Source organism: Oncorhynchus gorbuscha, linkage group LG12 (assembly GCF_021184085.1).
Source record: "Oncorhynchus gorbuscha isolate QuinsamMale2020 ecotype Even-year linkage group LG12, OgorEven_v1.0, whole genome shotgun sequence".
NCBI classification, from domain to species: domain Eukaryota; kingdom Metazoa; phylum Chordata; class Actinopteri; order Salmoniformes; family Salmonidae; genus Oncorhynchus; species Oncorhynchus gorbuscha.
In genome coordinates this window covers 18,206,704-18,232,841 of record NC_060184.1, presented here as the reverse complement: position 1 = coordinate 18,232,841, position 26,138 = coordinate 18,206,704, and the positions used below count along the sequence as shown (strand labels likewise).

At 43.7% G+C, this 26,138-nt stretch overlaps 1 protein-coding gene across 4 annotated transcripts; it reads left to right on the top strand.

The window, feature by feature from the left end:
- The first annotated feature begins 367 nt into the window (after positions 1–367).
- LOC123990633 (filamin-A-interacting protein 1-like) lies at positions 368–26,138 on the top strand. Of its 4 annotated transcripts, none has more exons than XM_046291283.1 (6): positions 368–1,000; positions 10,234–10,524; positions 11,788–11,964; positions 12,239–12,417; positions 21,316–24,139; positions 25,169–26,138. In XM_046291283.1, the coding sequence occupies exons 2-6, from the start codon at positions 10,240–10,242 to the stop codon at positions 25,367–25,369; spliced, it is 3,666 nt and encodes a 1,221-aa protein (XP_046147239.1). In that variant the 5' UTR covers positions 368–1,000; positions 10,234–10,239; the 3' UTR covers positions 25,370–26,138. The 4 variants fall into 4 exon arrangements, with proteins under 4 accessions (XP_046147239.1, XP_046147236.1, XP_046147238.1 ...); XM_046291280.1 differs by having other exon boundaries at positions 371–1,000; positions 10,234–10,513; XM_046291282.1 differs by lacking the exons at positions 368–1,000; positions 10,234–10,524; positions 11,788–11,964; positions 12,239–12,417 and adding exons at positions 18,594–20,254; positions 20,794–20,827.

Sequence of the window (26,138 nt, the reverse complement as noted above, 5' to 3'; positions counted from 1 at the left end):
TTGCAATATTTTTGCTGGTAATGTAACTGATTACAGGGCAATACTTTGTTTGTAATGAGATGACTACATGTAATCAGTAACTTCCCAACCCTGCTTAAATGGTTGAAGGCAAAATGGTGATCTCATATTATTTATCTGCAATTTTCTAATTTGCTTCTTAGAAAAAATGACTGCATTGACTAACCAGGAAGAGATTGAGCTCTGCCTCTGCTCTGGTGGGAGTGGTTGAGCTGGACTTCCCCTGCCTGCTTCAGAGTGGGATAGTTCAGCTGTCTGAGAGGCTTGGAAAAGCCTCCTTCAATCTGCTCAGCTGCTAACAGCCATGAGTGACTGAGAACACTTGTTAAATATAGTTCTCCACTACACTCAAGAGTTCTACACTCTCCTGCCCAGGAACAACAGGGGAAAAGGCAGGGTCTTGGCTTCTGACAAAGGCTGTATGCACTTACAGCATCTACCCTCCTCTTCATCTATCTCTGGATATCTCTATTTGAAGGGAAAACTGTGGCAAAAAGTGACAGTTGAAGCAACTCTGACCACCTCCTCTTGTCTGCTGGTCTCTCTCTCTCTCTCTCACTCACTCACTCACTCACTCACTCACTCACTCACTCACTCACTCACTCACTCACTCACTCACTCACTCACTCACTCACTCACTCACTCACTCACCGCCTCACTGTGACTCTGCTGACCCAAACCCCTGGGTTAGGACAAAGCTTGGGGTTTATCTTCAGACGGCTCTTCAGACGGCCTCTGTAACTTTGACAGGAGAGAAGAGGAGAAGCAAGGTAGAAGAGAAGAGTAACAGGAGAGAGGATGGATATCTTTTGACAAATCTAGCTTTATCATGCTGTCTCTTTTTGACACACACAGTCAAGGTAACTGAAGTGCATTGAGACATTGAGGAGACACTGTTTTTACTGTGGGACTTGATTCTCAGTAACTCAGATATTCACCTTTTAACCTGTCGTCACCTGTGATTTGGAACCATTGAGAACAGGTAAGGAAAAATTCCATTCATAAAGTGGAATTAATTGCTACACTCACTGCTGTACTTTGTGAAAGACTTGTGTCTACTGAGAATGGCTTTATAGACAGTAGTTCTCCATAATGAATAAGATGTTACTTAGAATTAAACATACATGCCGTTTCTGTTTCAGTCCATGGTTCAGTGTTGATTCATTCTTGATAACATCCATTAACCCATGTGTGTAGAGGTTGACCCAGTCATGAATGGGTCAGAGTGGAACACATTGTGAATCAGTGAGTTGGTAAAGAACATTAGTTTTGTTGCCACTGGTTCTGATGTCCGGTTCAGGCTCAACTCAGGAAATGATACATTAGGAGGTTAATTGATTACATATTTTACCAGAAGAAAGCTTTAGCTCCCTCTCTCTCTAGATTTTCAGCAGAATTCCTGGTGATTTGAATCTTTTATTATCAAAAAAACGATGGCATGCTGGTTTTTGGCCCACGGCCCACCTGTTGCCGACCACTGCAATGGTTGTTCAACTTTCTCAGGACTGTGAAAATCTTTGAAACATGTCAAACGTGTTCAAGTTGAATAACAGTCGAACTAAGAACAAGTTGAACAAGTTAAATTGAAGTAATTCGTGTTCACGAATATCTCTGCTTCTTAACCTAAGGAGACATACAGTACATTACATGGACAGATAATATCTCGTCTCTCCACTTAGACGTTTTCCCAGGTGAAAACAAAAGCTGTACCCAAAGGGCTTTATTCTGATAAGCTCTTCCATGAGAGCCCCCTCTGTTTGAAGGGACAAAGTGAACAGTGGAGCTGCCTCACCCCTTCTGTTACTCCAGTGGCAGCCAGTGGTCCCATGTGACTCAGTCGGTCAAGCATGGCGCTTGCAACGCCAAGGGTTGTGGGTTTGATTCCCAGCGCCAAGCATACGTACAATGTATGACTGTAAGTCGCTTTGGATAAAAGCATCTGTTAAATGGCATATACTGTATGATGTGGGCGACGCCAGCCTGTGGTACCATTCATCCCTAGGCGTTCTAAGGAGCGTTTCATTAATAACTTTTCCCACTGATTTTATTGTAAGTTATTTTGAATCGGATCTAAAGAGTTTTCCTCTCCGTGATGATACAATAAATGTCTGCTGTCCATGCGGATTAGAGAGGGCTTCAGTGGCTTTGCGTCATCACATCATTGTCATCGGTGATAGGAACTCCACACAGAAATCCTGTGTGTTATGTGGGGGATGAGCAAGGGGTTTAAAATGTCTGTCATTTGTAATAGACAGCTCATAGGTCAGTTTGTTTTGAAATATTTTTGACAGTGCCAATAGAGTTCAGAATAACTAAAGACATAGTGAGGTCCTGTTGCATATAAATGCCAATTTCTGAGAGGGCAATTTACAAGGATCTCATTATTTTGGTAATTTATAAGGATATTATTCTGGACAATTTTACACGTCCTCCTTAATCTCCATTAACAAGCTGGAATGATTTGAATGGAGTGTACCTTCTTGGACAGATTATTGACACATTGGGTAGTTAACGGGTATTATGTATGAACACTCGGAAACCCAGGGGCTTTCGAGTGGCGCAGCAGTCTAAGGCACTGTATCTCAGTGCTAGAGGCGTCACTACAGACCCTGGTTAGATTCCAGGCTGTATCACAACTGGCCGTGATTGGCCATAGGGCGGTGCACAATTGGCCCAGCGTCGTTAAGGTTTGGCCGGGGTAGGCCGTCATTGTAAATATGAATTTGTTCTTTAACTGACTTGCCTAGTTAAATAAAGGTTAAGTAAAATGACTGCCTGTGGATGTCACTCCTCTACTCCATTCTGTCTAGAACTCAGATTGTCATTCTGCATTCCCTTGTGGTCTTGTAACTTTCTCTGGCAGCACTTGTCTCTAAATCATCTGATTTACTGTGTGTCGGTGGGATCACTTCACTGGCAGCCAAAGCCCAAGTGATAAGACAGTGAACCATGAGATCACTTAACTAATTTAGCTCAGCAATCTTCCAGTGATGGAAACAGCAGTGCAGGTCCTCATGTTTGGTTTCATAACAACAGCACCTCTGTTCTCATGACAACAAAATAAGGGACTAGAGAGAGATGGATTACATTTGCCTTCTTACCAGATAGGATATCACAATGAAATATTAATATTATCCCTGTCTGTCAGAGACCAGTGAAATATTACTTTATTATCTCTGTCTGCCATATATCAGTATATGCACTTCCTTAAAAAAAAGTATCTCAAGAATGTTGAATGGAGATGACTGATGTGATCGTTTGAGTGAATAACCCATTGTCAGCAAAATGCTGTGGGTGATTTTACATCCCTCAAGAGCCTCATAGAAGATGATCAAGGGAAGCTATGCACTGCCACCATGCTATTTAACATTCCATATCAACCCACCCTTCATGGAATCATCCAGCTTGCCTACACACTGAAAAATGGAAGGTGAGTTACGTGGGATAGACAGCAGGACCAAGACATGCACAAACAGACACACACACAGACACGCACATACACAGAGCAATTTAGAGCGTCTCTGGATTCTTCACTCATTATCAGCTCGAACAGCTGCATCTGAGGCAACACAGAATCATTTCCAGCCCTTGCTATTGGACTGCTCCTAACAAAGGGAATGAAATTATAGCAGGTCAGCTGATTCAATTCAGCTTTGTAAGAGCCGCTGTACGATGTGTATTTTCACCCGAACGAGGAACCATTTAAAATTTGTGTTCGCAATATAACACATCTTTCAACTCACCTTTACTAATATAAAGACTTATTAGCATGTTATTTAGAAAAAAATATTATATTTACTGTAAGATAAGTTAATTTTGTGAGCTGTCTTTTTTTTCTTTTTTGCAAGAATTTAGTCCTCGTCCTATTTATCCTGACTTACAGAGGTTATGTGTTTTCTGTGAAACTGATGACAACCAAATAGTTGAGTGTTTCATGCTTAGGGAGAAAATAGGCTGTAAATACCAAAATAATAAAAAACACAGTCAGCATTAATCCCCCTGCTCACACACTTTCCTCTCTCCCCCTTTCTCCTTCCTTCACTCTCCCTCGTAGATGTCTCTTCGTCTCTCGCTTTGAGGGAAGTGACTTCATCGTCATTCCACTAGAAAGGCATTTGAGACTGGCCAGCTTGACAGAGGACTGCAGCTGGCCACTGATGTCAGTTTGCTAGACCCATAGCCACGTATTAGACATGAGCACATAGGCTTGCAAAGATAGATACAAACATGCCATACATTTTGCTCATTCGTTTTCATTGCTGTTTGACTGGGAATTGAATTGGATTGTGAGAGGAGAGGCATGATGATGTTAGGGGAAGTCAAGTCATGGTCAATTTGATTCCTGCTAAAACCCCTGACCTGGCTTCTTGTTTAGAACTTACAACTTGGTCAAGAGTCTGATTTCTAATTTTATACCAGCCTTTCCATGAACCCTGCTGCTCACTCATTGTCGGACTTCACATACCCTTGTAAGGTGGCAGATAATTATGTCATGTAATGTTGCCAAAGGATGTGGATCATCAACTCAAATATACCACTCTACGAATCACAGAAGTCTCTTCTGTGACTCAGACTACCAGATAGTGCTCCTTCAAATTATAAGGCTATCTTGATAACCCTGACATTTCAGGAACCATTTAATCTTCCCCTTTGCTTTTCTGATAAGAGTAAGAATACATTCTGTCCAACTCCAATGTTGGAAGCCCTACAGATGATTGTAGAGGTGTACTATATGTATGAGTGTATGTGGGGGTCCAACACTAGCAGGTGGGTTCTGCACGGGCCAGGGGGGAAGTGAGATTAAGATCTGAAATACTACAGATTGGAACCTGACCAGGACCCAGTGATATTCTATTCTCAGTCCACTGTATACATCAGCACTTAATGCAGTAAGCGCTCAATATTAATAGCAGACTATATCTTTGTACAGTGTAGTGTGTTGAGGTCTGCGGAGTTACATTTACACAGTGGTAAGCTGTCCCCAGAGGTTTAGTAAAATGTATATCAGTGGTCTGGACATTTTTATTTGGTGTAACAAACCATAGCATTACTAACTGATACAGCACATGGTGTTGTGGAATATGTAACCTAACCAGATGCATATAACCAGATTACAATGTTGTTCTATTTACACAGTCTATAACTTTGTCTGTCTGAACCCATGGAGACAGTTTTCATTCTTGTACAGAGTTTCACAGACTTTTGTTTAACCACCCTAGTCTGGACCCTGAGTCACCCGTGACCCCACCTGACCTTTGGTCACAAGGTTGTCTTGGTCCTGGGATGGTAGGAGACTTCAGGAAGTGACTGCTTTCCACTGCATTTACAGAGAGTTGTGACATCAAAAAGACAGAGTGACCTCTTGAACCTATAAACTCTCAGTGATATGCGTCTCACAGAGGGAGACTGAATGATAATATGCTGTAGCTAATCAGTCTACCCTAGAGGTGACCAGGGTTTTAAATGTACAGAATCTCTGCACAGAGTCATGGGGGTTCCATTCGAGCTGTGTTCTCATTAGAAGTGACTTATCGTAACTTTGTTTTAGTTTTGATAGCTTTGTTTGGATTGTTCCCAACCCCAGCTGGCAGTGGTACTTACTGACAGTGGCAGCTGAACTCATGAATACAACATGGTGCAAAGCAGACTCCCAGAGAGAGCTCACTCAATCATCTGATAAATGAAGTGCAAAGCTGTGTGAAGTTCTGATGTTGAACACAGCTCTCTGTACTGTGTACCCCATACAGGGTTGTCAAGACGACCACAACATAATATTTAGCTTTTGAAAATGGGGTGACATCTACTCAGCATATTATCACCATTATTATTCTCAGATGAGTATAGCTATGGCAAGTGTATGGTCAGTTACGCCTCTAACTTTGGTTACACTGCTTTTTCTCCCCTTCACTCCGAGTTACTGTACAGCAGCAGGATTGGATTTTAGGTCTTCAAAATAAAGTCTCTCCACAATCAATGTACCTCTTCCAATATTTAGTCACCTTGGGAGTCTTCAGTCACATGCATAGGTGAATATAATTCAATTTCAAAGGCATTTTTTGAATAGCTACAAATACAAGTGGGGAGGATTTGGACAGCTGCCAGCACCTGTTTGTCATGCCTACTCCCGCTCCCCATCTTCAGTGCTTGATGTCGCCGGTCTACTAACCACCGTCCAGGGACCATCATTACGTGCACCTGCTCCCCATCATTAAGCACACCTGGACTTGGGACGAACTGAAAGCAGTTATATCCTACCAACGGGACATTAAAAACGGTAATATCTTATGTTTCACCGAGTCTTGGCTGAACGACGACATTAAGAACATACAGCTGGCGGGTTATAAACTCCATCGATAGGACAGAACAGCAGCCTCTGGTAAGACACTGGGCGGGGGCCTATGCATATATGTAAACAACAGCTGGTGCACAACATCTAAGGAAGTCTCGAGGTTTTGCTCGCCTGAGGTAGAGTATCTCATGATAAGCTGTAGACCACACTATCTACCAAGAGAGTTTTCATCTGTATTTTTTGAAGCTGTTTACATACCACCACAGACTGAGGCTAGCACGAAGACAACAATCAATGAGCTATATTCCGCCATAAGCAAAAAGAAAACGCTCACCCAGAGGCGGTGCTCCTAGTAGCTGGGGACATTAATGCAGAGAAACTTAAATCCGTTTTACCAAATGTCTACCAGCATGTTAAGTATGCAACCAGAGTGAAAAAAACTCTGGATCACTTTTACTCCACACACATTGACGCATACAAAACTCTCCAGCACAGACTGGAATATGTTCCGGGATTCTTCCGATGGCATTGAGGAGTACACCACATCAGTCACTGGCTTTATCAACAAGTGCATTAAGGACGTCGTCCCCACAGTGACTGTACATACATAACCCAACCAGAAGCCATGGATTACAGACAACATTCGCACTGAGCTAAAGGGTAGAGCTGCCGCTTTCAAGGAGAAGAACTCTAACCCAGAAGCTTATAAGAAATCCTGCTATCATTATGCTATCATTATCCACCATTTGTTTCTATGAATAGCAGGGGTCTTTGAATATTAGACGATGTAGCATAAATCTTGAAAAATGTGTGCAGAGAATCAATGGAGCGAATTAGTGAGTTAGCAATTGTGTGATCATATGAGCACTGCAACCCAGTCTGACAAGCAGCAGCGAAGATTTATTTACAATTGGTGGCTGATGTGTGTGAGACCTACAGCTGTGGAGTAGAAGTATTGTCATCTGTTTAGAATGCTGATGGCTTATAAAGTGATAGTCTTTTGGAGTTTCCCCTTCTGGGTCCCACTGCACAAGTGGAGGGATGGGGTCCACTATAAATACTTACAGAAAACTTCACCAGCAGACAGCTGTGCATGCTGCCCAGCCCAAGGTCCAGCTCACAAATAGGGGTCTTGCCCTTACTTACCTCCCTCTTTCCATGGGCAGAGAATTCACATACAAATGTAGGATCTTAATTTGAGCCAGTTTGCTACAGCAGGAAAAGAATCCTGCAATTATTATGTGGATTATAATTCATGGACATTTTTCTAGGGGTTAAGGGGAAATCAAGTCTGAAATTTCAAAGTGAAAATGACAAAAATGCCTTTTTAAACCTCAAATACACCACAAGTTTAAAATAGAAGTTTTTATGAAACAGGATGATCAAATTAAGATCCTACATCTGTAAATCGCATCCCAAACGGCACCCTATTACCAATGGGCCCTGGTCAAAAGTTGTGCACTATGTAGGGAATAGGGTGCCATTTGGGACAGACATAATGGTACGCTGTACCATGAACGTAAGTGTAAATTGGGGACACCAGCCTGGCATGATCACATCCCTATAAGTGGAATACAAGTTGTGACCAACAGCAAATAGTAGTTTTATTTTCTGTTTTAACTTCACTGTTATTGAAGGATGGGCATGATATAGAGGAGAACATGTACATTGTAGTGGCTGACTTCATATGGTTTGAAGCAACTTCTGAATAACATCGTAAATATTACCACCCTTTCCCCAGAGCCTGTTCAAGATATTCGATACAGAACCTTTAGGTAAACACCCCAATGCAATATTCTACCTGCTGTCACCCACAGCTTGTCATAGCTTTATTTTCTTTCCACATTTCTTCATTTTGGTTCAAATCAAACTGACGCTCCATGACTGTACCTGCGAGAACGCTTGGCATCTCCCCTGAAACAACGACTATTAACGCCCAGCTCTAAAGTAGCTGCTACTATTTTGCTGACAAGATTCTCTCAGTCTGAGTCACACACTTCTTTCATCCGAGACTGTGCGAACTTGGGGCACTTTGGCCCCATTCAGAAGAATTGGCCTAATCGTGTTTTTTCCCTGAGCACCCTCACCGCAGATTATGGATCCCCTGTGTCTGTGTCTGCTGTCTGGGCTATTGTGTTGATGATGTGTCATCATCATCATCATCATCATCCCTGGCATTGTCCCAAAGCACGACTCCCGATATGAGAGTTGATTATTTTGATTCAAACAACTTTTCATCTATTTATCTTCCATATTCAATCAAAAACGCCCAACCGTTATGAGTATATTGCGTGATCCACCTCTGATACATAGAGATAATGATGCTTCTGAAGCTGACTCATTCCTTAGACTCTAAATACAGAGACACAACAAACACACTGGTCGGATCAATGTCCAAACAAGGCCAGCCAGGCCAGACCCACTGTAGCCTAGCCCCTGGTGTGAGATGATGGAAAGCCTGTCTCTGGCTCTCTAGATTGTAGGACAATGGAAACAATGGATCTGACTTGGCTGGCACAGTTGGGGGCCAAGAGTGCTTGGCCAGGAAATGTCCTCGTTTCTCTTTTATTATAAGTGCAGAGTGCAGAGTGTCCAAGCAGCAGTAAAGGCAGTAACTAACCCACTACATATACTGTAGTTACAATTACAGTAACCTTGTCCCCAGGCTAATTGAGCATAGCGAGGAGGTGTCTGGTGAAAGAGGTTAGAGTTACACATGAATACTGTAAAGTCATGGCAGTCCTATATTGGTGTGGGTTTATATAGCCTACCACTCAAGGTCACCTGTTTTTTGATACATTAACATCACACTGAATATATTAGTTTATCCAGGTTAAAGAACACAGTTGATATTATAGCTACTTGCCTCATAATATTCATTTGGTTCCAGATGTTATTAAAAGTCCCCATGAGAACATTCCTCTAGACCATTTTCACTCACTAGGTTGGGTCCCACACCTAATCACAATCAATAACAGCAATTTAAGAGAGGGCCCTCTTTCCATTTACTGTAACCAGCATTCTCACCTACTGAGCACCAACCAACACCGGACGCCCATGGACGATGAAAAGTAGTTGAAATTTGGTCAGTCCACCCTGGTCTTGATGTTAACATTCACAGACGGACCGGTCTGGGACCAAAACTAAACCTATCATTGACTTAAGTTTCACATGTTAGGATAGCAAAGTACAGTACAGTGAGTAGACCACAGTAGAGTACAATACAGTACAGTACTGCACAGCACAGTGATAGAGCACAGTACAGTAACGAAAAGTAGAGTATAGTACAGTCTATTGTACTGTACTAAACTCTACTTTACTGAACTATAATCTACTATACTGAACTCTACTGAACAATAGTCTACTGTACTAAACTATATTGTACTGTTCTGAACTATACTGTTCTCTGCTCTGATGTCAAAACTTGTGAAACTTAAGGATAATGACACTAATATGCATAATTATGGATTTCATGTTTAGTACAGATCAGGGCCCCATGATGTAATTCCATTACCATAATTCCATTCCCGGGTGTAAATCCACTTCACTTACTGTAATTCAATAACCATAAGAGATGTTTTCAAACTCAAGGTGTCAATGTCATAGCTGACACCCCATTCTTTCTGCAGACATCTTTGAATCTTGAATCTGAGCAGATATTTAAGTCTTTGGAAAACGTGGTCATATTAAACCCTGAGGGAGATTTTACCATAATTCCGTCATCAAAGTTTGCTCTGCACAGTTCTTCCACTAAATTAGTTTTTGTAAAATTCTGTGGAAATTGTTGAAAGTAGTCCTTGTGCATAGAGTTATATGGTTTGTTAAAATTTGATAAATGGTTTTCGCTTGGCATACATTTGAAAGTTTAAAAAACAGAGACAAAGTGCAATTCCCTGTCGTCCCTGTGGTCCGTTTTCCCCCTGAAGGTGAGAATGCGGTCCAGGTGCAGCACAGCCATGGAGGGCCCAGATGACAGACAGATAAACCGGGTTACCCAGCCCACCAAAGCCTTCACCAAAGAGGAGGAGGAGAACACACTAGAGAAACAGAAAGAGGGGAAGATCCAGACTGTGGAGCCTGGAAAGGTGAAAAGGCCCCAGAGAACCCCGGAGAGCAGCAGAGGACAACAGAATGCAGCATGGGTGACGGACCTCTCTAAGGAGGACTTTCTCCGTCTGCTGGGGGTCATGGAGGGGGGAGGTGCAGGTGAGAGATTCGCCACTAACACTGTGCTGCTGTGTGCTAGCTACTGTAACTTCTAACAATCTGCATCCCAAATGGCGCCCTACTCCCTTGACAGTGCTCTGGTAAAAAAAAAACATTTTTTTTAAAGTAGTGCACTATATAGGGAATAGGGTGCCATTTGGAATGTATTCAGAGTTTCTTCACACTGTGCTGCTGTGTGCTAACTGCTAACATTGTGGTCAGTGGTTTTGGTTATATTTGGCAGGTGGTAACATCTCAGTGTCAGGCTTGACATGTTAGTGTAACCATGAGTCATCCTACTGACTCACTGCTGGGGAGTCAACCTCAGTGTCAGCGGCCATGAACTCTGGTCCCTTCCAACCCTGCCCCACTCTGCAGATCCCAATGAGCAAGAAGCAGAGACCACTAGGGGCTGTCCAGTGTTAAGCCTGCTGCTTAAAGAGTTCCATTTAGAGTTCCACTTCTAAACAAACCTCCAGGGAGAGAGGGCTGCTGCTGCTGTCAGTTCTATCCTCAACCCTCGCTCCATCCAGCTGATTTGTTTAGGTGTGTTGATGACTTTCCAAAGTTGCAACTTGGGGTAAACAACATGCCCTCCTACTACACCGTATGTTGAAATGTAACCCTGAACATGTTGAAATCCAACCCTGAACATGTTGAAATCCAACATGCTCTGAATGTCTGATCAACACTGAAGAATGGTTCATACTATCTAAAAAGCTAATGATAGTACAGTGGTGTGACGATAAATAAGGGTATTGTTGTATAACTGGCACATTATATAGTGAACTACTTTTGGGCTCTGGTCAAAAGTTGTGCACTACATAGGGAATAGGGTGCCATTTGAGAAACAGCCTGTGTTATGAAAATTGCATTTGAATGAAAGGAGACACTCAGGGGTCTGACTAGAACAGCGCCACCCTGTGGGGAGAGTTAAGATCACAATGCTGGAAAAAACACCATAAAATCGACTGTTTATTTTCAATAGTTGCCCCACCCTGTGGTCATGTCAATATGATGATCATACTTCCAAATAATTGTATATGGTTTCTCCTGGATATTCTCCAAACATTCTGACAGCTCATAAACCACTTAAAAAAACAAAAACCTCATTCTCTAATCACAATAACAAAGCCACAACTGTCAGTTTGAAGTGGTTTTATTGTCATCTAGAATAAAGAATATCAAAGTAAAAAGAAGGTTATTGTCTTTGTCTCTCTGTTTAAATGGTTCCTTGGTGACCTAACGTGTCCCCCTGCTCCTCGTGTCTGTAGGCCAGAGAGGATATCATCCACATGCTGAAGTCAGAGCGTACCCAACCCGAAGCCCTGGAGGCCCATTACGGCTCAGCTTCCCCAATCAAACCCCTCCAGGCCCTGCAGAGAGACAGCCTACTGACCAACAACACTTCAACGCTAGGGGACGACGTCTACCAGATGCCCATGCAAGCGGTAAGGCAGTGCCACGATAGAAATGTATATCAAAATTAATATAGATTAAATATAGCTAGCCATTAGCTGTGCTAATAAACAAATCAATGTTTAATGAATATATTCATACCAGTGTATGAATGAGTCAGACAAATGGCTCCCTATTCCCTAATTAGTGCACTAATTTTGACCATATGGGCCCTGGTCAAATGTAGTGCATTAATTTGGTATTAGGGTGCCATTTGGGACAAAACCATGGTGGTTGTCATTGAAGATCCTCTAATATGTTGATCAGTTGGACCGGCTGGAGGACAAGCATCGCGAGACTTATAGGCGTATGCTGGAGCAGCTGCTGCTAGCTGAGAAGTGTCACCGCCGCACAGTTAATGAGCTGGACAATGAGAAACGCAAACACACCGACTTCATGAACAAGAGTGATGACTTCACCAACCTACTGGAACAGGAGAGGGAGAGGTGAGGGGAAGTGTGTGTGAGTGAGATTTGCCTGTTCCTATCTCATTCCATGCGAGTACGTACATCATGTTTACTACAGAATTAGTTATGTGTCACGGGGATGTTGAGAAACAGGACATGATGAGGGATGAAAGAGAAATCAATCTCGGCCATGGTGGGAGAGGGTTGGCGTCACTATCACACCGTCACACACCACAGCCCTCTGCTCTGATGCCATGCTACAGCTCTTCTCTGCCTCACACACACACACCCTAGCACACACACACGCACACACACGTACACACACGTACACACACACACACGTTTGTTTTCCTATCCTTGTGGTCACCAAACATTTGATTCCCATTCCAAATTCTATTTTCCCTAACCCTAAACCTAACTTAACTTTAATGCCAAACCTAACCCTTAACACCCAATTCTAACCCATTTCTAACCCTAAACTATAAACCTAAAATAGTTTTTGTTCCTTGTGTGGAACGGCAAAATGTCCCAACTTGTCAGAATTTTCCTTGCCTTGCAAGATAGTAAAAGATATATAGTAAAACCAAAACACACACACACACACACACACACACACACACACACACACACACACACACACACACACACACACACACACACACACACACACACACACACACACACACACACACACACACACACACACACACACACACACACACACACACACACACACACACACACACACATACCCTCCTGTAGGTACTTACTCCAACCCTGCTCCTGGAGAGCTACCCTCCTGTAGGTTCTTACTCCAACCCTGCTCCTGGAGAGCTACTCTCCTGTAGGTTCTTACTCCAACCCTGCTCCTGGAGAGCTACCCTCCTGTATGCTTGCACTCCAAACCTGCTCCTGGAGAGCTACCCTCCTGTTGGTTTGCACTCCAACCCTGCTCCTGGAGACCTACCCTCCTGTAGGTTTGCACTCCAACCCTGTTCCTGGAGAGCTACTCTTCTGTAGGTTTGCACTCCAACCCTGTTCCTGGAGAGCTACTCTCCTGTAGGTTTTAACTCCAACCCCAGTTGTAACTGATCTGATTCTCCAGGAACATGGTTGGACAGCTACCCTCCTGTAGGTTTGCACTCCCAACCCCCGTTGTAACTAATCTGATTCTCCAGGAACAGGGTTGGAGAGCTACTCTCCTGTAGGTTTTCACTCCAACTCTGTTCCTGGAGAGCTACCCTCCTGTAGGTTTGCACTCCAACCCCCGTTGTAACTAATCCGATTCTCCAGGAACAGGGTTGGAGAGCACTGACGTAACCATTGTCAATGAACACACCATACAGAAGAGGTACTGACATATTGAAATACATGTTGCTATAGCTATGATTCACAGTATTATGGCAATATTACTTAGATGACTTTTCTAATGGCATTGCTGTAATATTAATAACACACCCATTTACCTTTATTATTAACAAGCTGTCATTTCCCATCAAATACACTTATCCTACTGTGAGACCAACTATGTTTTTGGCTATGTCTTTAAAGTAACTGTCCAGTGAAAATCTCACTTTTAAAAGTTCATATTCTGCTAACTCGTACCCAAATAATGTTGTTGACCCATCCTATACTCGAATTTGTGGCCAAAGTATAAATGAAAAAAGATGTATTAAAAAACAGAAAACTTGTATCTGAAACAAACTGTAAAAAATACTTGCTATTTCCTCATGAAGGATGATGTCATCCTAAACTGGCCAATCAGCAGTCTACTCGCGTTGATATTTTTTATGACTGGTATACGCCAACACCATTCTGTTATTGGGGTACGCCCACACCATTCCAACACAGAAGAGCTGATTTTTAACATGCTTAATTACCATTTTCTGTAAGGAAAACTATTTCACCCATATGGTAATTATATATCATATTTCATAGAAATCTGGAAACACTGGACAGTTACTTTAAAACAAGACGATGTATATGCGATTTAAAAAATACAATACCAGCATGATGCTCCAAAGCGGAATTTATGAGGCTCATAACAGAGGTGGAATCCAGATGTCAATCTAATCTGGCCCCCAGTTTAGTGCCTCAGTGGTACCCTGTTCCATATGTAGTGCACTACTTTTGATCAGGGCCTATAGGACTCCGGTTAAATGTAGTGCACTATGTAAGGAATAGGGTGCCATTTGGGATGTAGACTTAAAGACCTGCAAGTCAGGACAGAACCACTGACATCATCACCTATGTAAAAAAGGGGAATTTGGGATACCTAGTCAGTTGCACAACTGAATGCATTAAACTAAAATCAGTAATCTGAGTAATGTGATAAGACCCAGAGCAGGGATCTGTCTATCTGATAATGCATGGTCATGAATGGCCCCTCACCATCAGAACACTACAGTGCTACTCCAAGTGTAAAACGCTCCCCAATGGAAAGAACTCATGCCTCACTGAACCGTTTACCCACAACATGAAAATATGGTAGTGTTTTGACAGTGGATTGCATGCTTATTGACCAGTGGGCTTATGTAAGGAACTGATGGTTGGCTGTTCCTATTTGAGGAACAAATTGTGTTTTATGTGTCTTCTTCTATGAGTAAAAAGCTGCCCTGAGTTTCCAAATAAAAGCTGTATACACAAATAATTTCAGTCAATTATAATTTTCTATAATGAATGACCTTAATTATTTAATTGCCTCTTGTTCATATGTTTTTCACATGTTGTTCGTTATATTTCCGTACATGCAAATACATACATGCTCCTTCAGTAGTGCACTGGCTGAGTCTTCTCACGAAAGCATGTGAAGCGTCCGAACGGTTTTGGACATACCCCTCTCTGGAAAGATGAGAATCTTATGAGCACAATCTGCTCTACAACCCCCACAAGTGCCACGAGCCTCGTCTGAAAGTAACCCCGGTAGAGGGACGAAAAATATATGGGAGTGACTAGGGCATTTCCACATAAAAGGGGGTCTTTTTTTAACCCCCCCAACTCCCATACGGGCTTGGGAGAGACAAAGGTTGAAAGTCATGCGTCCTCCGATACACAACCCAACCAAGCCGCACTGCTTCTTAACACAACGCGCATCCAACCCGGAAGCCAGCCGCACCCTTTTCGGGGCGGCAGGGTAGCCTAGTGGTTAGAGCGTTGGACTAGTAACCGAAAGGTTGCAAGTTCGAATCCCCGAGCTGACAAGGTACAAATCTTTTGTTCTGACCCTGAACAGGCAGTTAACCTGCTGTTCCTAGGCTTTCATTAAAAATAAGAATTTGTTCTTAACTGACTTGCCTAGTAAAATAAAAAATGTGTCGGAGGAAACACCGTGCACCTGGTTAGCGTGCACTGCGCCCGGCCCGCCACAGGAGTCGCTAGTGCACGATGAGACGAGGATATCCCTACCAGCCAAACCCTCCCTAACCCGGACGACGCTAGGCCAATTGTGCGTCACCCCATGGACCTCCCGGTCGCGGCCGGATGCGACAGAGCCTGGGCTCAAATCCAGAGTCTCTGGTGGCACAGCTAGCACTGCACCACCTAGGAGGCCCTAAGGTATACATGTTTTTTGAGGGCTTCTTAAATCTCTCAGATATAGGACAGACACCTCAAAACCTCCTCCCTTTTGATTACCCTTTTAATATCTGTTTTTGCATGTATGAATCGGTTATTAAAAGGCTTTTCTATGGGCTAATAAGTGTTTGATCAAATAATATATACCTGTAGTTTTTATTCCTGCAGGGTTTCTAAAAAATGAAAATCAAATAGCTAAATTATCATTGGTATGACCATCTTAAAACAATTCCACATGTTAGCTGAGTAGAAACCCAGCCTCGGGCCCTTAGTCTCTAAGTGGATACAATAGGCGTTTCTTTAGTAAAAAGACAGGTGCTGCTGATAATACTGCAATCGTCGTCGAGGCAGAGGACATGTATGTGTAGTCCATGTATCTGATGCTGTCTGGCCAAAAAGATTATGGCATGTCATACTATTTTTGTCTTGGCAGCATCGGATACATGGGCTACATATAGTAAGACAGAGGGGGCGCTGTTTCGCTTGCTTGGATGCTGTCTTCGGTGAGAACATGCAACAATTGCAAAGAAGTTACAGTTCATAAGGAAATCAGTCAATTGAAATAAATAAATGAGGCCCTAATCGGTGGATTTCACATGACTGGGAATACAGATATGCATTGGTTGGTCCCAGATACCTTAACAAAATGAGGTGATGTCGGCAGATGAACAGCACAACAATGGGCTTCAGGATCTCATCACAGTATCTCATTCTAAAGTGCATTCAAATTAACGTAGATCAAATGCAGTTGTGGTATGGGCAACTGTGCCCATACCATAACCCCACCGCCACCATGGTGTACTCTGTTCACAACGTTGATTCAGTGTAGTTTCAGTCACTTGCTAATTAAAGGAAAGTTGACGGGTGCACAGTGCACTGTTCGGATGCTAGAATTATTTTGGATGAATGTGAGGACATTTTTTAAGTGATTTGTTTGACAATCAGATGAAACCATCATGACTGTTTGTGTTCATGGCACATTAAAAAGGTAATGCATTTTTTTACAGTTAAATTGACATATCTTTACTATAAATCCTGAGGGGTCCTCAGACTGGCCTCTGCCTGGGGCCTCCAAATCACTGAGTCCACCACTGCAGTGGTGAGATGTTTCTATCTCTGTTTGTGAGAAATAGACAAGAGGATGTTACCCACTCTGCCAGACAGTAAATGCCAGACACCGACGCATCCCGGCATACACTCTGTGTTTTTCAGACATACAGCCCAGCGTCCAGAATGGCACCCTATTCGCTACATAGTGCACTACTTTTGACCAGAGCCCCTAGTTAAAAGTAGTGCATAGGGCTCTGGTCAAAAGTAGTGCACTATATAAGGAACAAGGTGCTATTTGGGACACATACAGTCTGTCCATGGACCCAATACACATCTGCATAGTCAAGTAGGGCTTCACATTACTTAATGATTTTGAGGAATGCCCTTGAAATCCTAGTGCCCCACCTGTGCTCTGCCTTGTTTTTCTGAGTTGAGGACATGTAGAGTGGTTGGTTCAGTGAACTAGTGAACTAATTCACAGAGATTTCACGGTCTGTTGGATGTAGCTTGGAGAAGACAGCCCATGACTTCAGAGTTGAATTACCTTGTTGAAAACAGACAGCATGCTGGCAGACACCCAAAGACTACCAGTCACTGTGCTTACGCTAGTTAGCATTTGCCCACGAAACTACGTCAAACTTCCTTCATACTGGACATAAAAGTGTTATCCACAAGTTGATTTGACTTAGTTAAAGGGCCTCAAAATCCCAAAGTATTCCTTTAAGCAGGCTGAGAACAACAAGCTGACCAACAACCATACATTTAGTTAAAGCCTTTAGCTAGGTTTATATGAATGGAGTCTTAGAGGGAGTGTTAAATATATGATATGTTTAAATAATACATTTGAGGGGTTTTATATTCCTATTTGGTTTGAGTGGGTCACATTCAGCAACATCGGAAATGACAGACTAGTGACTTCTGCACAATTCAAATGCATGAAAATGATTATACTCCATCTCCAAACATGTTGTCACCTCAACATCATTACTCATTTGGTGAGCAGATGTCCATCTCTGGTTTTCTCTCAGTCTCGAGTTTTGAAACGATTTTGTAAAGCAGCATGTGCTTTGTGTGTGGGAGTCTGTATACTGCAAACTAGATACTTACATGCTCTTGTCTTGTATTCTCTGACGCACAGATTTGCAGTTGCCCCGTCAACCCCCACCCCTCACCGATGACCCTTCCCCTCTGCGCCTCCCCCATCAACCCCTACCCCTCACCGATGACCCTTCCCCTCCGCGCCTCCCCCATCAACCCCCACCGATGACCCTTACCCTCCGCGCCTCCCCCGTCAACCCCTCCCCCGCTCTCTCAGCACCGTGTGATAACACATTCCTCCCAGCTGCAGTCATCTCAGACATTTACTCACTGTAGGTGATGTCATAGACTGGACAACCCTGAGCACCTGTGAAAGGATGCAGGTCAGTGCACACACAGAGACAGACAGAGAGACATCTGCTCCACTCTGGTGGAACCTCTACCACCACTCCTTTTCTATCAGGTCTTCTGTCAGTAGTTATTCTTACAAGAAGATAGGTATGTTTTCCCTACATTAAAATATAGTGATATGGCCGTCTCTGTTTTCCAAATGTGTTACTTTAAACTGAAACAAAAAAAATCAGACAAGATGTTACTCTCCCAGAGGAAAACATTCTCCCTGAGTCGAGGGATTTTTTTCAAATGTGACTTCTTCCTTTCTGTTCAAAGTTTTTTTTAATAGTATTCGTTATATTAATTGGTGTGTCATTAGTTTTGTCTCTCCTGTGGGCTTGGCTTTGGCCACAGACATGTGGTGTGGGAGGTTTGGACCTTCTCTGCTAGACGTCACTGATAGGCCTCTGTCAACAGAATTCCTATGAATAGCCCTGACCACCAGGAAACACACTAGTCATCTGATAAAGGACGTATTCATAATGCCATGAAACACTACCATCACCACTGAGAATGGTGGAATCCAGGAGGTATCTTGTAGCACAACAATATTAGTCATAAGTAGTGCACTATAAAGGGAATAGGGTGCCATTTGGAACGCAAACGTGGTCTCCTCAGTAAGATTTTTTTTCTGCATACCTTGAAGTAGCCTTGTTGTATAATTCCTCTCTCCTGAAATGCAGTGCTAGCTAATGGTAAATATTTGTGGTGAGTCATGCAACAGTTAATTCCTCTATTTCCCTTAATCTGGAGCCTTTTCTCCTCGACAGCTGCCAGGCAGATTGTGTTGAAGGCCACCCTGGACCTCGTGACGCAGGTTTTAGGATTCATATGACGAGTGACATCGTCTGTGTGGTATTTGCATGATTCCATTTTAACAAGACTCCAAGTGTTGCTCCCCAACCAGGAACTGTAGTGTGGGTGAGAGATCCTGTATGTGCTTTAATGGTGAGAGCATTGCTGTGCTGCAAATATCTGCATCCTTCCTGCGACAGACTAGCGTTCTAGGGGTGTATTTATTCATTAAGCTTCCTTGCAGTACAGAAACAAGAGCTTGGCCCATATGGCAGGAGTCTTTCTGGTCTACTTGTATCCCACCTTGGGATTCTGCATTTATTAATTACACTGTGTACTATGGATGTAGTAGTAGCATCCTACACAGATAGACATTTTGATTTTGTTCTACCATTTTGCTTCCCTTTGCATTCAAGGGACAGAAGATAATGAACTAGAGGGTCTGGCACTAGTGTGACATTGTTCTCCCCGAAAACAAAACTTTCCCCTTGTTTCTATGGAAACACGGTTGGCCGCAAGAAGGACGAGACAATTGGGTCAGGCAAGACAACAGCTAGTATATGAGAAGTGGAAAGACACTACTAACTTAGTATCACTTTACCTCTGGTCTAAAAGGCTGCTGCAAAACTACTGTATTTCTCACAAATACAATTCCCCCTCTCTGTTGGAGAAGAGAGAAAGAAAAGAAAGAGGGGGACAGGAAAGATGGTGTGAAAAGCCTTCCTCCCTGGCTTGAACTCCTCCTCTGTGGCCAAACAAGGGCAGCACCATTCTGTGCCATGAATGGGAGGAGGGATGACATCACCACCCGCAAGTGGAGCAGGGCTAGTTTTACACAACATTCACCTTTCATTGTCCATTGATGACATGTTTGGAATGTGATGGCTAAGTCCCTGTGGAGTGGGGGCCCTCTCCTGACCCTGTGAGAGAGAGCCGCTGCCTGCCTGCATACAGCTCAGCTCCTGCACTATCCAAAACACACTAGGCATGGACCTACCTGCTATGCATCCCTCCTGACTAGCAGTCGGTAAGTCTGATAGCTTAAGCTGTTGAAACTTTGAGAAAACAGCGAAATCTGGCTGCGATCATTGTTGTTAGACCGGCTCTTGGTGGATTTGGGTAATGTGCCATGCAGGGAGAATGTTTGTAATACAAAGTAACAGGCTTCAACCAAGGACAATGATGTGCAGGACTCACTCCTGATTATAATGTGTTTCTAGTGTGTCTACCATATCAATGGGGACCTGTTGCAGTCAGCAGACTCTCTCTATAGCACTTGGACAGAGAGACTCCCGCAGAGATTAGTTAAACATCTACTAACATTATTCCGTTAAGGTTCACTCGGTGGCCCTAGGTTGGCAGTGTGCCACATTAAGGACACTGGTTGTGTTTTTACAGTTTAGCTAGCATATCTCTGATGTTGTGGTCCTTTGCTCTGTGTGAAGGGCAGGGTTACCCCTGTTGAGGAGAATCACATGAGGGTTCAGGCTTCTAATCTGCCCTCCTGTTGTTCCCTCTCCTATCATGCCTTTGCCATCTCTTCTGCTTGCCTGCCTCCCATTCCAGCTCCCACCACTGCCCACGGGACTCTGGGCTGGGGGTAAGGAACTCATTTTGAGTCTGGTCAGGCTCCTCTACTCTGGGAACTACAGAGATGTGCAAGTGCACACTAGCAGGGCAATCTATACAGTGTAGTTCACTTCAGTGTCTCACATGCTACCTATCACAAATAAATGTTTGAAATGTTAGTAACTTTGGAGATTTGTGAAAAATGTTGAGTTAGAATACTTTTTCATTCATTCTGTTAATGCCTTTCTATTTTTTTTTACTATTTGTACTTTACAAACTCATAGGTTCAATAGTTATACGTGCTGTGTAGCAGTAGGTAACTACAGTGTTCCTGTACACTGTTCCTGTGGGTGTAATTACAATGTAGTAGATTCACAGTGTCTTAATATAGAAGGGGATCAATCATTATTACATCAGGAGCAACACCTGAAAATCTCAAATAGAGAATTTCAATTTCAATCACACTTCATATCTCTCTCACTTCCTCTATCTCTGTCACATTCTCTCTCCCTCTCCCAGATTAAAGGAGCTGCTGGAGCAGGATAAGGTGTACCAGGCTTGTAAAGACAAGGATCAGAGCAGGAGGCTAGAGAAGGTCCGTGAGGAACTGGTCAAACTCAAGTCCTTTGTCCTGATGCTGGTGGACGAGCGGCAGCTCCACATCGAGCAGATCGACCAGCAGAGCCAGAAGGTCCAGGACCTCAGCAGCGAGCTCCAGGAGAGAGAACAGCGACTGGTCGCTGTCAGTGGCAACGCCAAGGAGGACAGCCAGAAGGTCCTCAAACTCGAGGCGGAGCTAGAGTGCAAAGCCACCAAGTTCACCCAGGAGCGTGAGGAGATGACTGCCAAGCTGGCCAACCAGGAGTCCCAGAGCCGACAGCTCCGCCTGAAGCTGGCAAGCCTGGCCCACAGGATCGAGGAGCTGGAGGAAAGCAACAAGGCACTGCAGAAGTCAGAGGAAGACCTCATAGAGCTGAGGGACAAGATCAGCAAGGGGGGGTGTGGGAACTCCAGCCTCATGGCAGAGCTGGAGACACTGCGCAAGAGAGTCCTGGAGATGGAGGGCAAGGATGAGGAGATCACCAAGACAGAGAGCCAAGCCAGGGAGCTGAGGAAGAGGCTACAAGACGAGGAGACCACTGGCCGGGAGCTGAGGCTGGAGGTGGAAAAATTGCAAAAGAGAATGGGGGAGCTGGAGAAACTGGAGAGAACTTTCAACATGAACAAATCAGAGTGTGCAACACTTCATGTTAACATAGTAAGAGAGAAAGGACTGTCAAATGACTTAGCTGGTGAGCTTGACACAGTTAAAAAACGTATGAAAGAACTGGAGAACTCTGAATCGAGACTTGAGAAAGCAGAGATGGGCCTAAAGGATGACCTGATGAAGCTGAAGTCATTTACAGTGATACTAGTGGATGAGAGGAAGAACATAACTGAGAGAATTAAACAGGAGGAGCTAAAGAGCGATGATTTAAATAAGATGTTCAAAACTGAGCAGGGTAAGGTTATGGAAGTCACAGAAAAGTTGATTGAGGAGAGCAAAAAGTCCCTCAGACTGAAATCAGAAATGGAGGTAAAAGTGACGTCTCTTACTAAAGAGAAAGATGAACTGAAAACGAAACTTGCAGGTGAAGCGGAAAAGTGCAGGGATCTTAGCTTCAAGGTCGACGTGATGAAAAAACAAATGAAGGGGCTAGATGAGGCAGAAAGAGAATCATTAAAAAGCAGAGCTAATAAGGACAAAATATCCCTAGCTGAGCACAACAAAGTCAAGGAGCTAACGCAGGAAATCGAAAGACTCAAAAACCGCCTAAAACAGCTAGAGGTGGTGGAAGGTGACCTGATGAAGACAGAGGACGAGTACGAATTACTGGAGAAGAAGTTCCGAACGGAGCACGACAAGGCCAATATTCTCGCTCAGCTGCTGGATGAGATGAAGAGTAAGACCGCCATGAACAAGGCCATAGAGAAGGGAGAGGCGGTGAGCCAGGAGGCTGAGTTAAGGATGCGCTGCAAAATAGAAGAGGCCAGAACCAGAGACCTGCAGGCAGACGTCCAGGCCCTCAAAGAGAAGATCCACGAGCTGATGAACAGGGAGGACCAGCTCTCCCAGCTGCAGGTAGACTACTCCCTCCTCCAGCAGAGGTTCCTGGAGGAGGACGACAAGAAGAAGAGCCTGAGCCAGGATGTGGTCAACCTCACCAAAGAGCTGGAGGTCACCAAGCGCTACAGCCGCGCCCTGCGTCCCAGTATGAATGGGAGGAGGATAGTAGATGTCCCAGTCACCTCCACCGCAGTGCAGACAGACGTAGTGGTCAATGAGCCTGTTGAGGAGGACACACCTGCAGTGTTCATCAGGAAATCTGTCCTGGAGGAGAACCATATTATGAGCAACCTGAGGCAGAGGGGTGTAAAGAAGCCTGCAACCGTGCTGGAGCGCTACCCCCCTGCAGCCACTGATCTGAGCCTGAGAAAATCTTGGATGAAAAAGAATGATGCAGTGACGATCACTCAGACCACCCCAGAGAAGACCCTATCCCCTCAGGTTAATGGGGACTGTTCCGCTCGTCCACCCGAGCTGACCATGTCCCAAAAGCCAGGCCAGCCGCTACACATCCGAGTGACCCCCGATCACGAGAAAAGCACTGCCTCCTTGAAGATCACTGGCCCTCGTGCTGAGGACTTCTTCTCCAGCACCACCATCATTCCCACCCTGGGCCTTCAGAGGCCCCGCATCACCATTGTTCCCAAGCCCACCACTGTGTCCTCAAAGAGCAAGCCAGGTGAGGGCATGATGGGTGGGCCTGAGCGGTGCAAGTCTCCAGTCACCATCACCACCATCTCCAGGGCCAAGTCCCCAGACAGGAATAAGGGCTCCTCCTACTCAGACTTGAACAGACCTCTCTCCCCTGTCTCCATAATCACAGTGAACACCACTCCAGTGGCCTTTGCCTCCACATCCCCTGAGACCCATGACATGAGCACCATGGGCCGGGCTGTGTTCAAGGTGACCCCAGAGAAGCAGTTGTTGCCCACGCCTGTCCGAAACTACAACTCCAATGTCAGTATCATCACCACCACAGAGGACAACAAGATCCACATCCATCTGGGAGCTCAGTTCAAGAGGCCATCACACCGTAGCAGTAGCAGCCCCACGGTGACAGTAAGGCCCCTTAGTGTGAGCACAGAGAGCAAGGAGGCAACCACAGGTACGGTGTTGCGCTCCCCATGTCAACCCAACAACACCACCATGCCTGGGAAGACTACGCCAAGCAAATTGACCAGCAGCATCACCATCACCCCCATCACCTCTGCCCTCTCCAGGCCAACTCAGTCTGTGGTGAGTATTCAAATTCTAGTATATTTACAAAAGCCCTCTATCGCTCTCTCTCTCTGTCACATTATATGATGATTTGAACAAGGCCTGTCTCACTAACAGAGGCTTTTTATTGCACAATTTAGAAATTGATTGGTTGTAGTCATTTACAGATGGTAGGCTAAGTACATTCTATTCCATTATTAGTAACAAAGTATTTATGTTCAATTATGTGACTTTCTTTTCAGATAAAACAATCTAAATGATATCCAATCTTCTATATTTCAGTTGCTTCTTAAATTTTTCAAAATGATATCAGGCGGGGTCTGCTCCCTAGATAGCACTGTTTCAAGGTATACCAAAAATAAATGCACTTCTTATATTACGTGTTACTGTACCAATACTAACACTGGAATGAATTGAGATGCATATCCCCAACATAAACAGGCCACTCTTAAAGGGCATTGTTTTGACACACCAGTTTCTACTGGCACAAAATGACATGTTCCTTCCTTTTAACCCAAAACAGACCAGTAATGACCAATTTGGATGACTACTAATGTGGGCTGACCTGCACATCAGCAATAAGACCAGCTTACTGTAGTGTATAATATCTTATCCCAAGTTCTGTTAATGGGATGCTAGCTTTGAAAGGCACTTTCCTAAGTGTGAGGTGAGCTATGGTAACATTGTGGCATTTCATATAGCTAGATTTAAAAGAAGCTCTTTATGGATGGAAACTTTTTGAAAGATAAGAAATGCAACACTTATATTGCAATTCTAATGAAAACCAATATCCAAGATGGCCACCTTTTGTCATCCCTCTTGAATCGGTGTGAATGTATTTCTTTCATTTACATGGAATTCTGCAACACTTGTTTTAACAATGATCAAATTCACAGCAACAAGTATATAGCTTGCCAGCTTGAATTTAGTTCCACCAAATGTACACAAAGTTGTTCTTGTTGCTATTGTGTGTGCTTGTCTATGATAATAATACTTGAAAAAACCTTTTCTGTCTGTGCTTTTGTCTTACTTTGTGATTCCTTTCAGCCCGGGGCGGATGTGCAGTCATCTCGGGCCACGGCCACACGAATCCCTATGCCAAAAGGTATGAAAACAGGCAAGGCAGTTGTGACAGGCGTTTCCACTGTGACACGGATAGAGTCGCGAGCCGAGAGCCAGTCTATGAAAATTGAACTGAAGAGGTCAACAGTCTGCAGCTCTACCTCCTCAGGGGGAGGGAAGTGCTGAGGGCCACATGCTGCCCCCACAATCTATCTATGGACTCAGAGTCCCCCATGATTCAATTCTGACCAGTCTGTTGCCAGCCAAAAACGGATAGAATAGGATACTGTAGCCGGCGTTGGATTTCATCTGCTCACAGATACACAGAGAATAGCTCTATCAGAAACACAGACATGTCTCTTTTCTCCATTTCAAACATTGGGGCAGCACATTGAAATGAGATTGTATTGTAGTTATGTATGTTTTCCAAAAAGATTTGTATATCCATGTTGATTTCAATCAGGCTGTGTGGCACGTTGACCAGAATGCATTTCCATGCATGTTTTAATCTGACCAGAATGCATTTGCTTTTTGTTTTGATTGACAAAATGTTATTAGTCCCTCATCAGGCTTGTTATCACACAGAGTTGTTGATATTTTTTGGTTTCATAATTCATGTTGTTAAAGGTCTAATGTAGACATTTATTTATCTAAATATCAAATCATTTCTGGGTAAAAATTAAGTACCTTAGTGTGATTGTTTTCACAATTAAAATGGTCAAAAATCAACAAAAATAGCAAAGGACAATTTCTCAAGCAAGAATTTATGGGAATGGTCGGAGAGGGGAAAACTGAAAATTAGCTGTCTTTACAAACAGCTCTAACACCAAAAGGGCATTATCATCATATTCACAGTATTATTTCAACCTCATAGTGTGAAAAATATAAAACACAGGATAATCACATTTTTGACTGCACTGGGCCTTTAATATTTTTGTTTATTTCACCATTTCTT

Excerpts from the sequence above, each read along its gene's own strand:
- LOC123990633 (XM_046291283.1), top strand. The coding sequence starts at position 10,240 with ATGCGGTCCAGGTGCAGCACAGCCATGGAGGGCCCAGATGACAGACAG. Across the intron at positions 10,525-11,787 it reads GAGGTGCAGGTGAGAGATTC|GCCAGAGAGGATATCATCCA; the intron begins GCCACTAACACT and ends TCGTGTCTGTAG. Across the intron at positions 12,418-21,315 it reads CTGGAACAGGAGAGGGAGAG|ATTAAAGGAGCTGCTGGAGC; the intron begins GTGAGGGGAAGT and ends TCCCTCTCCCAG.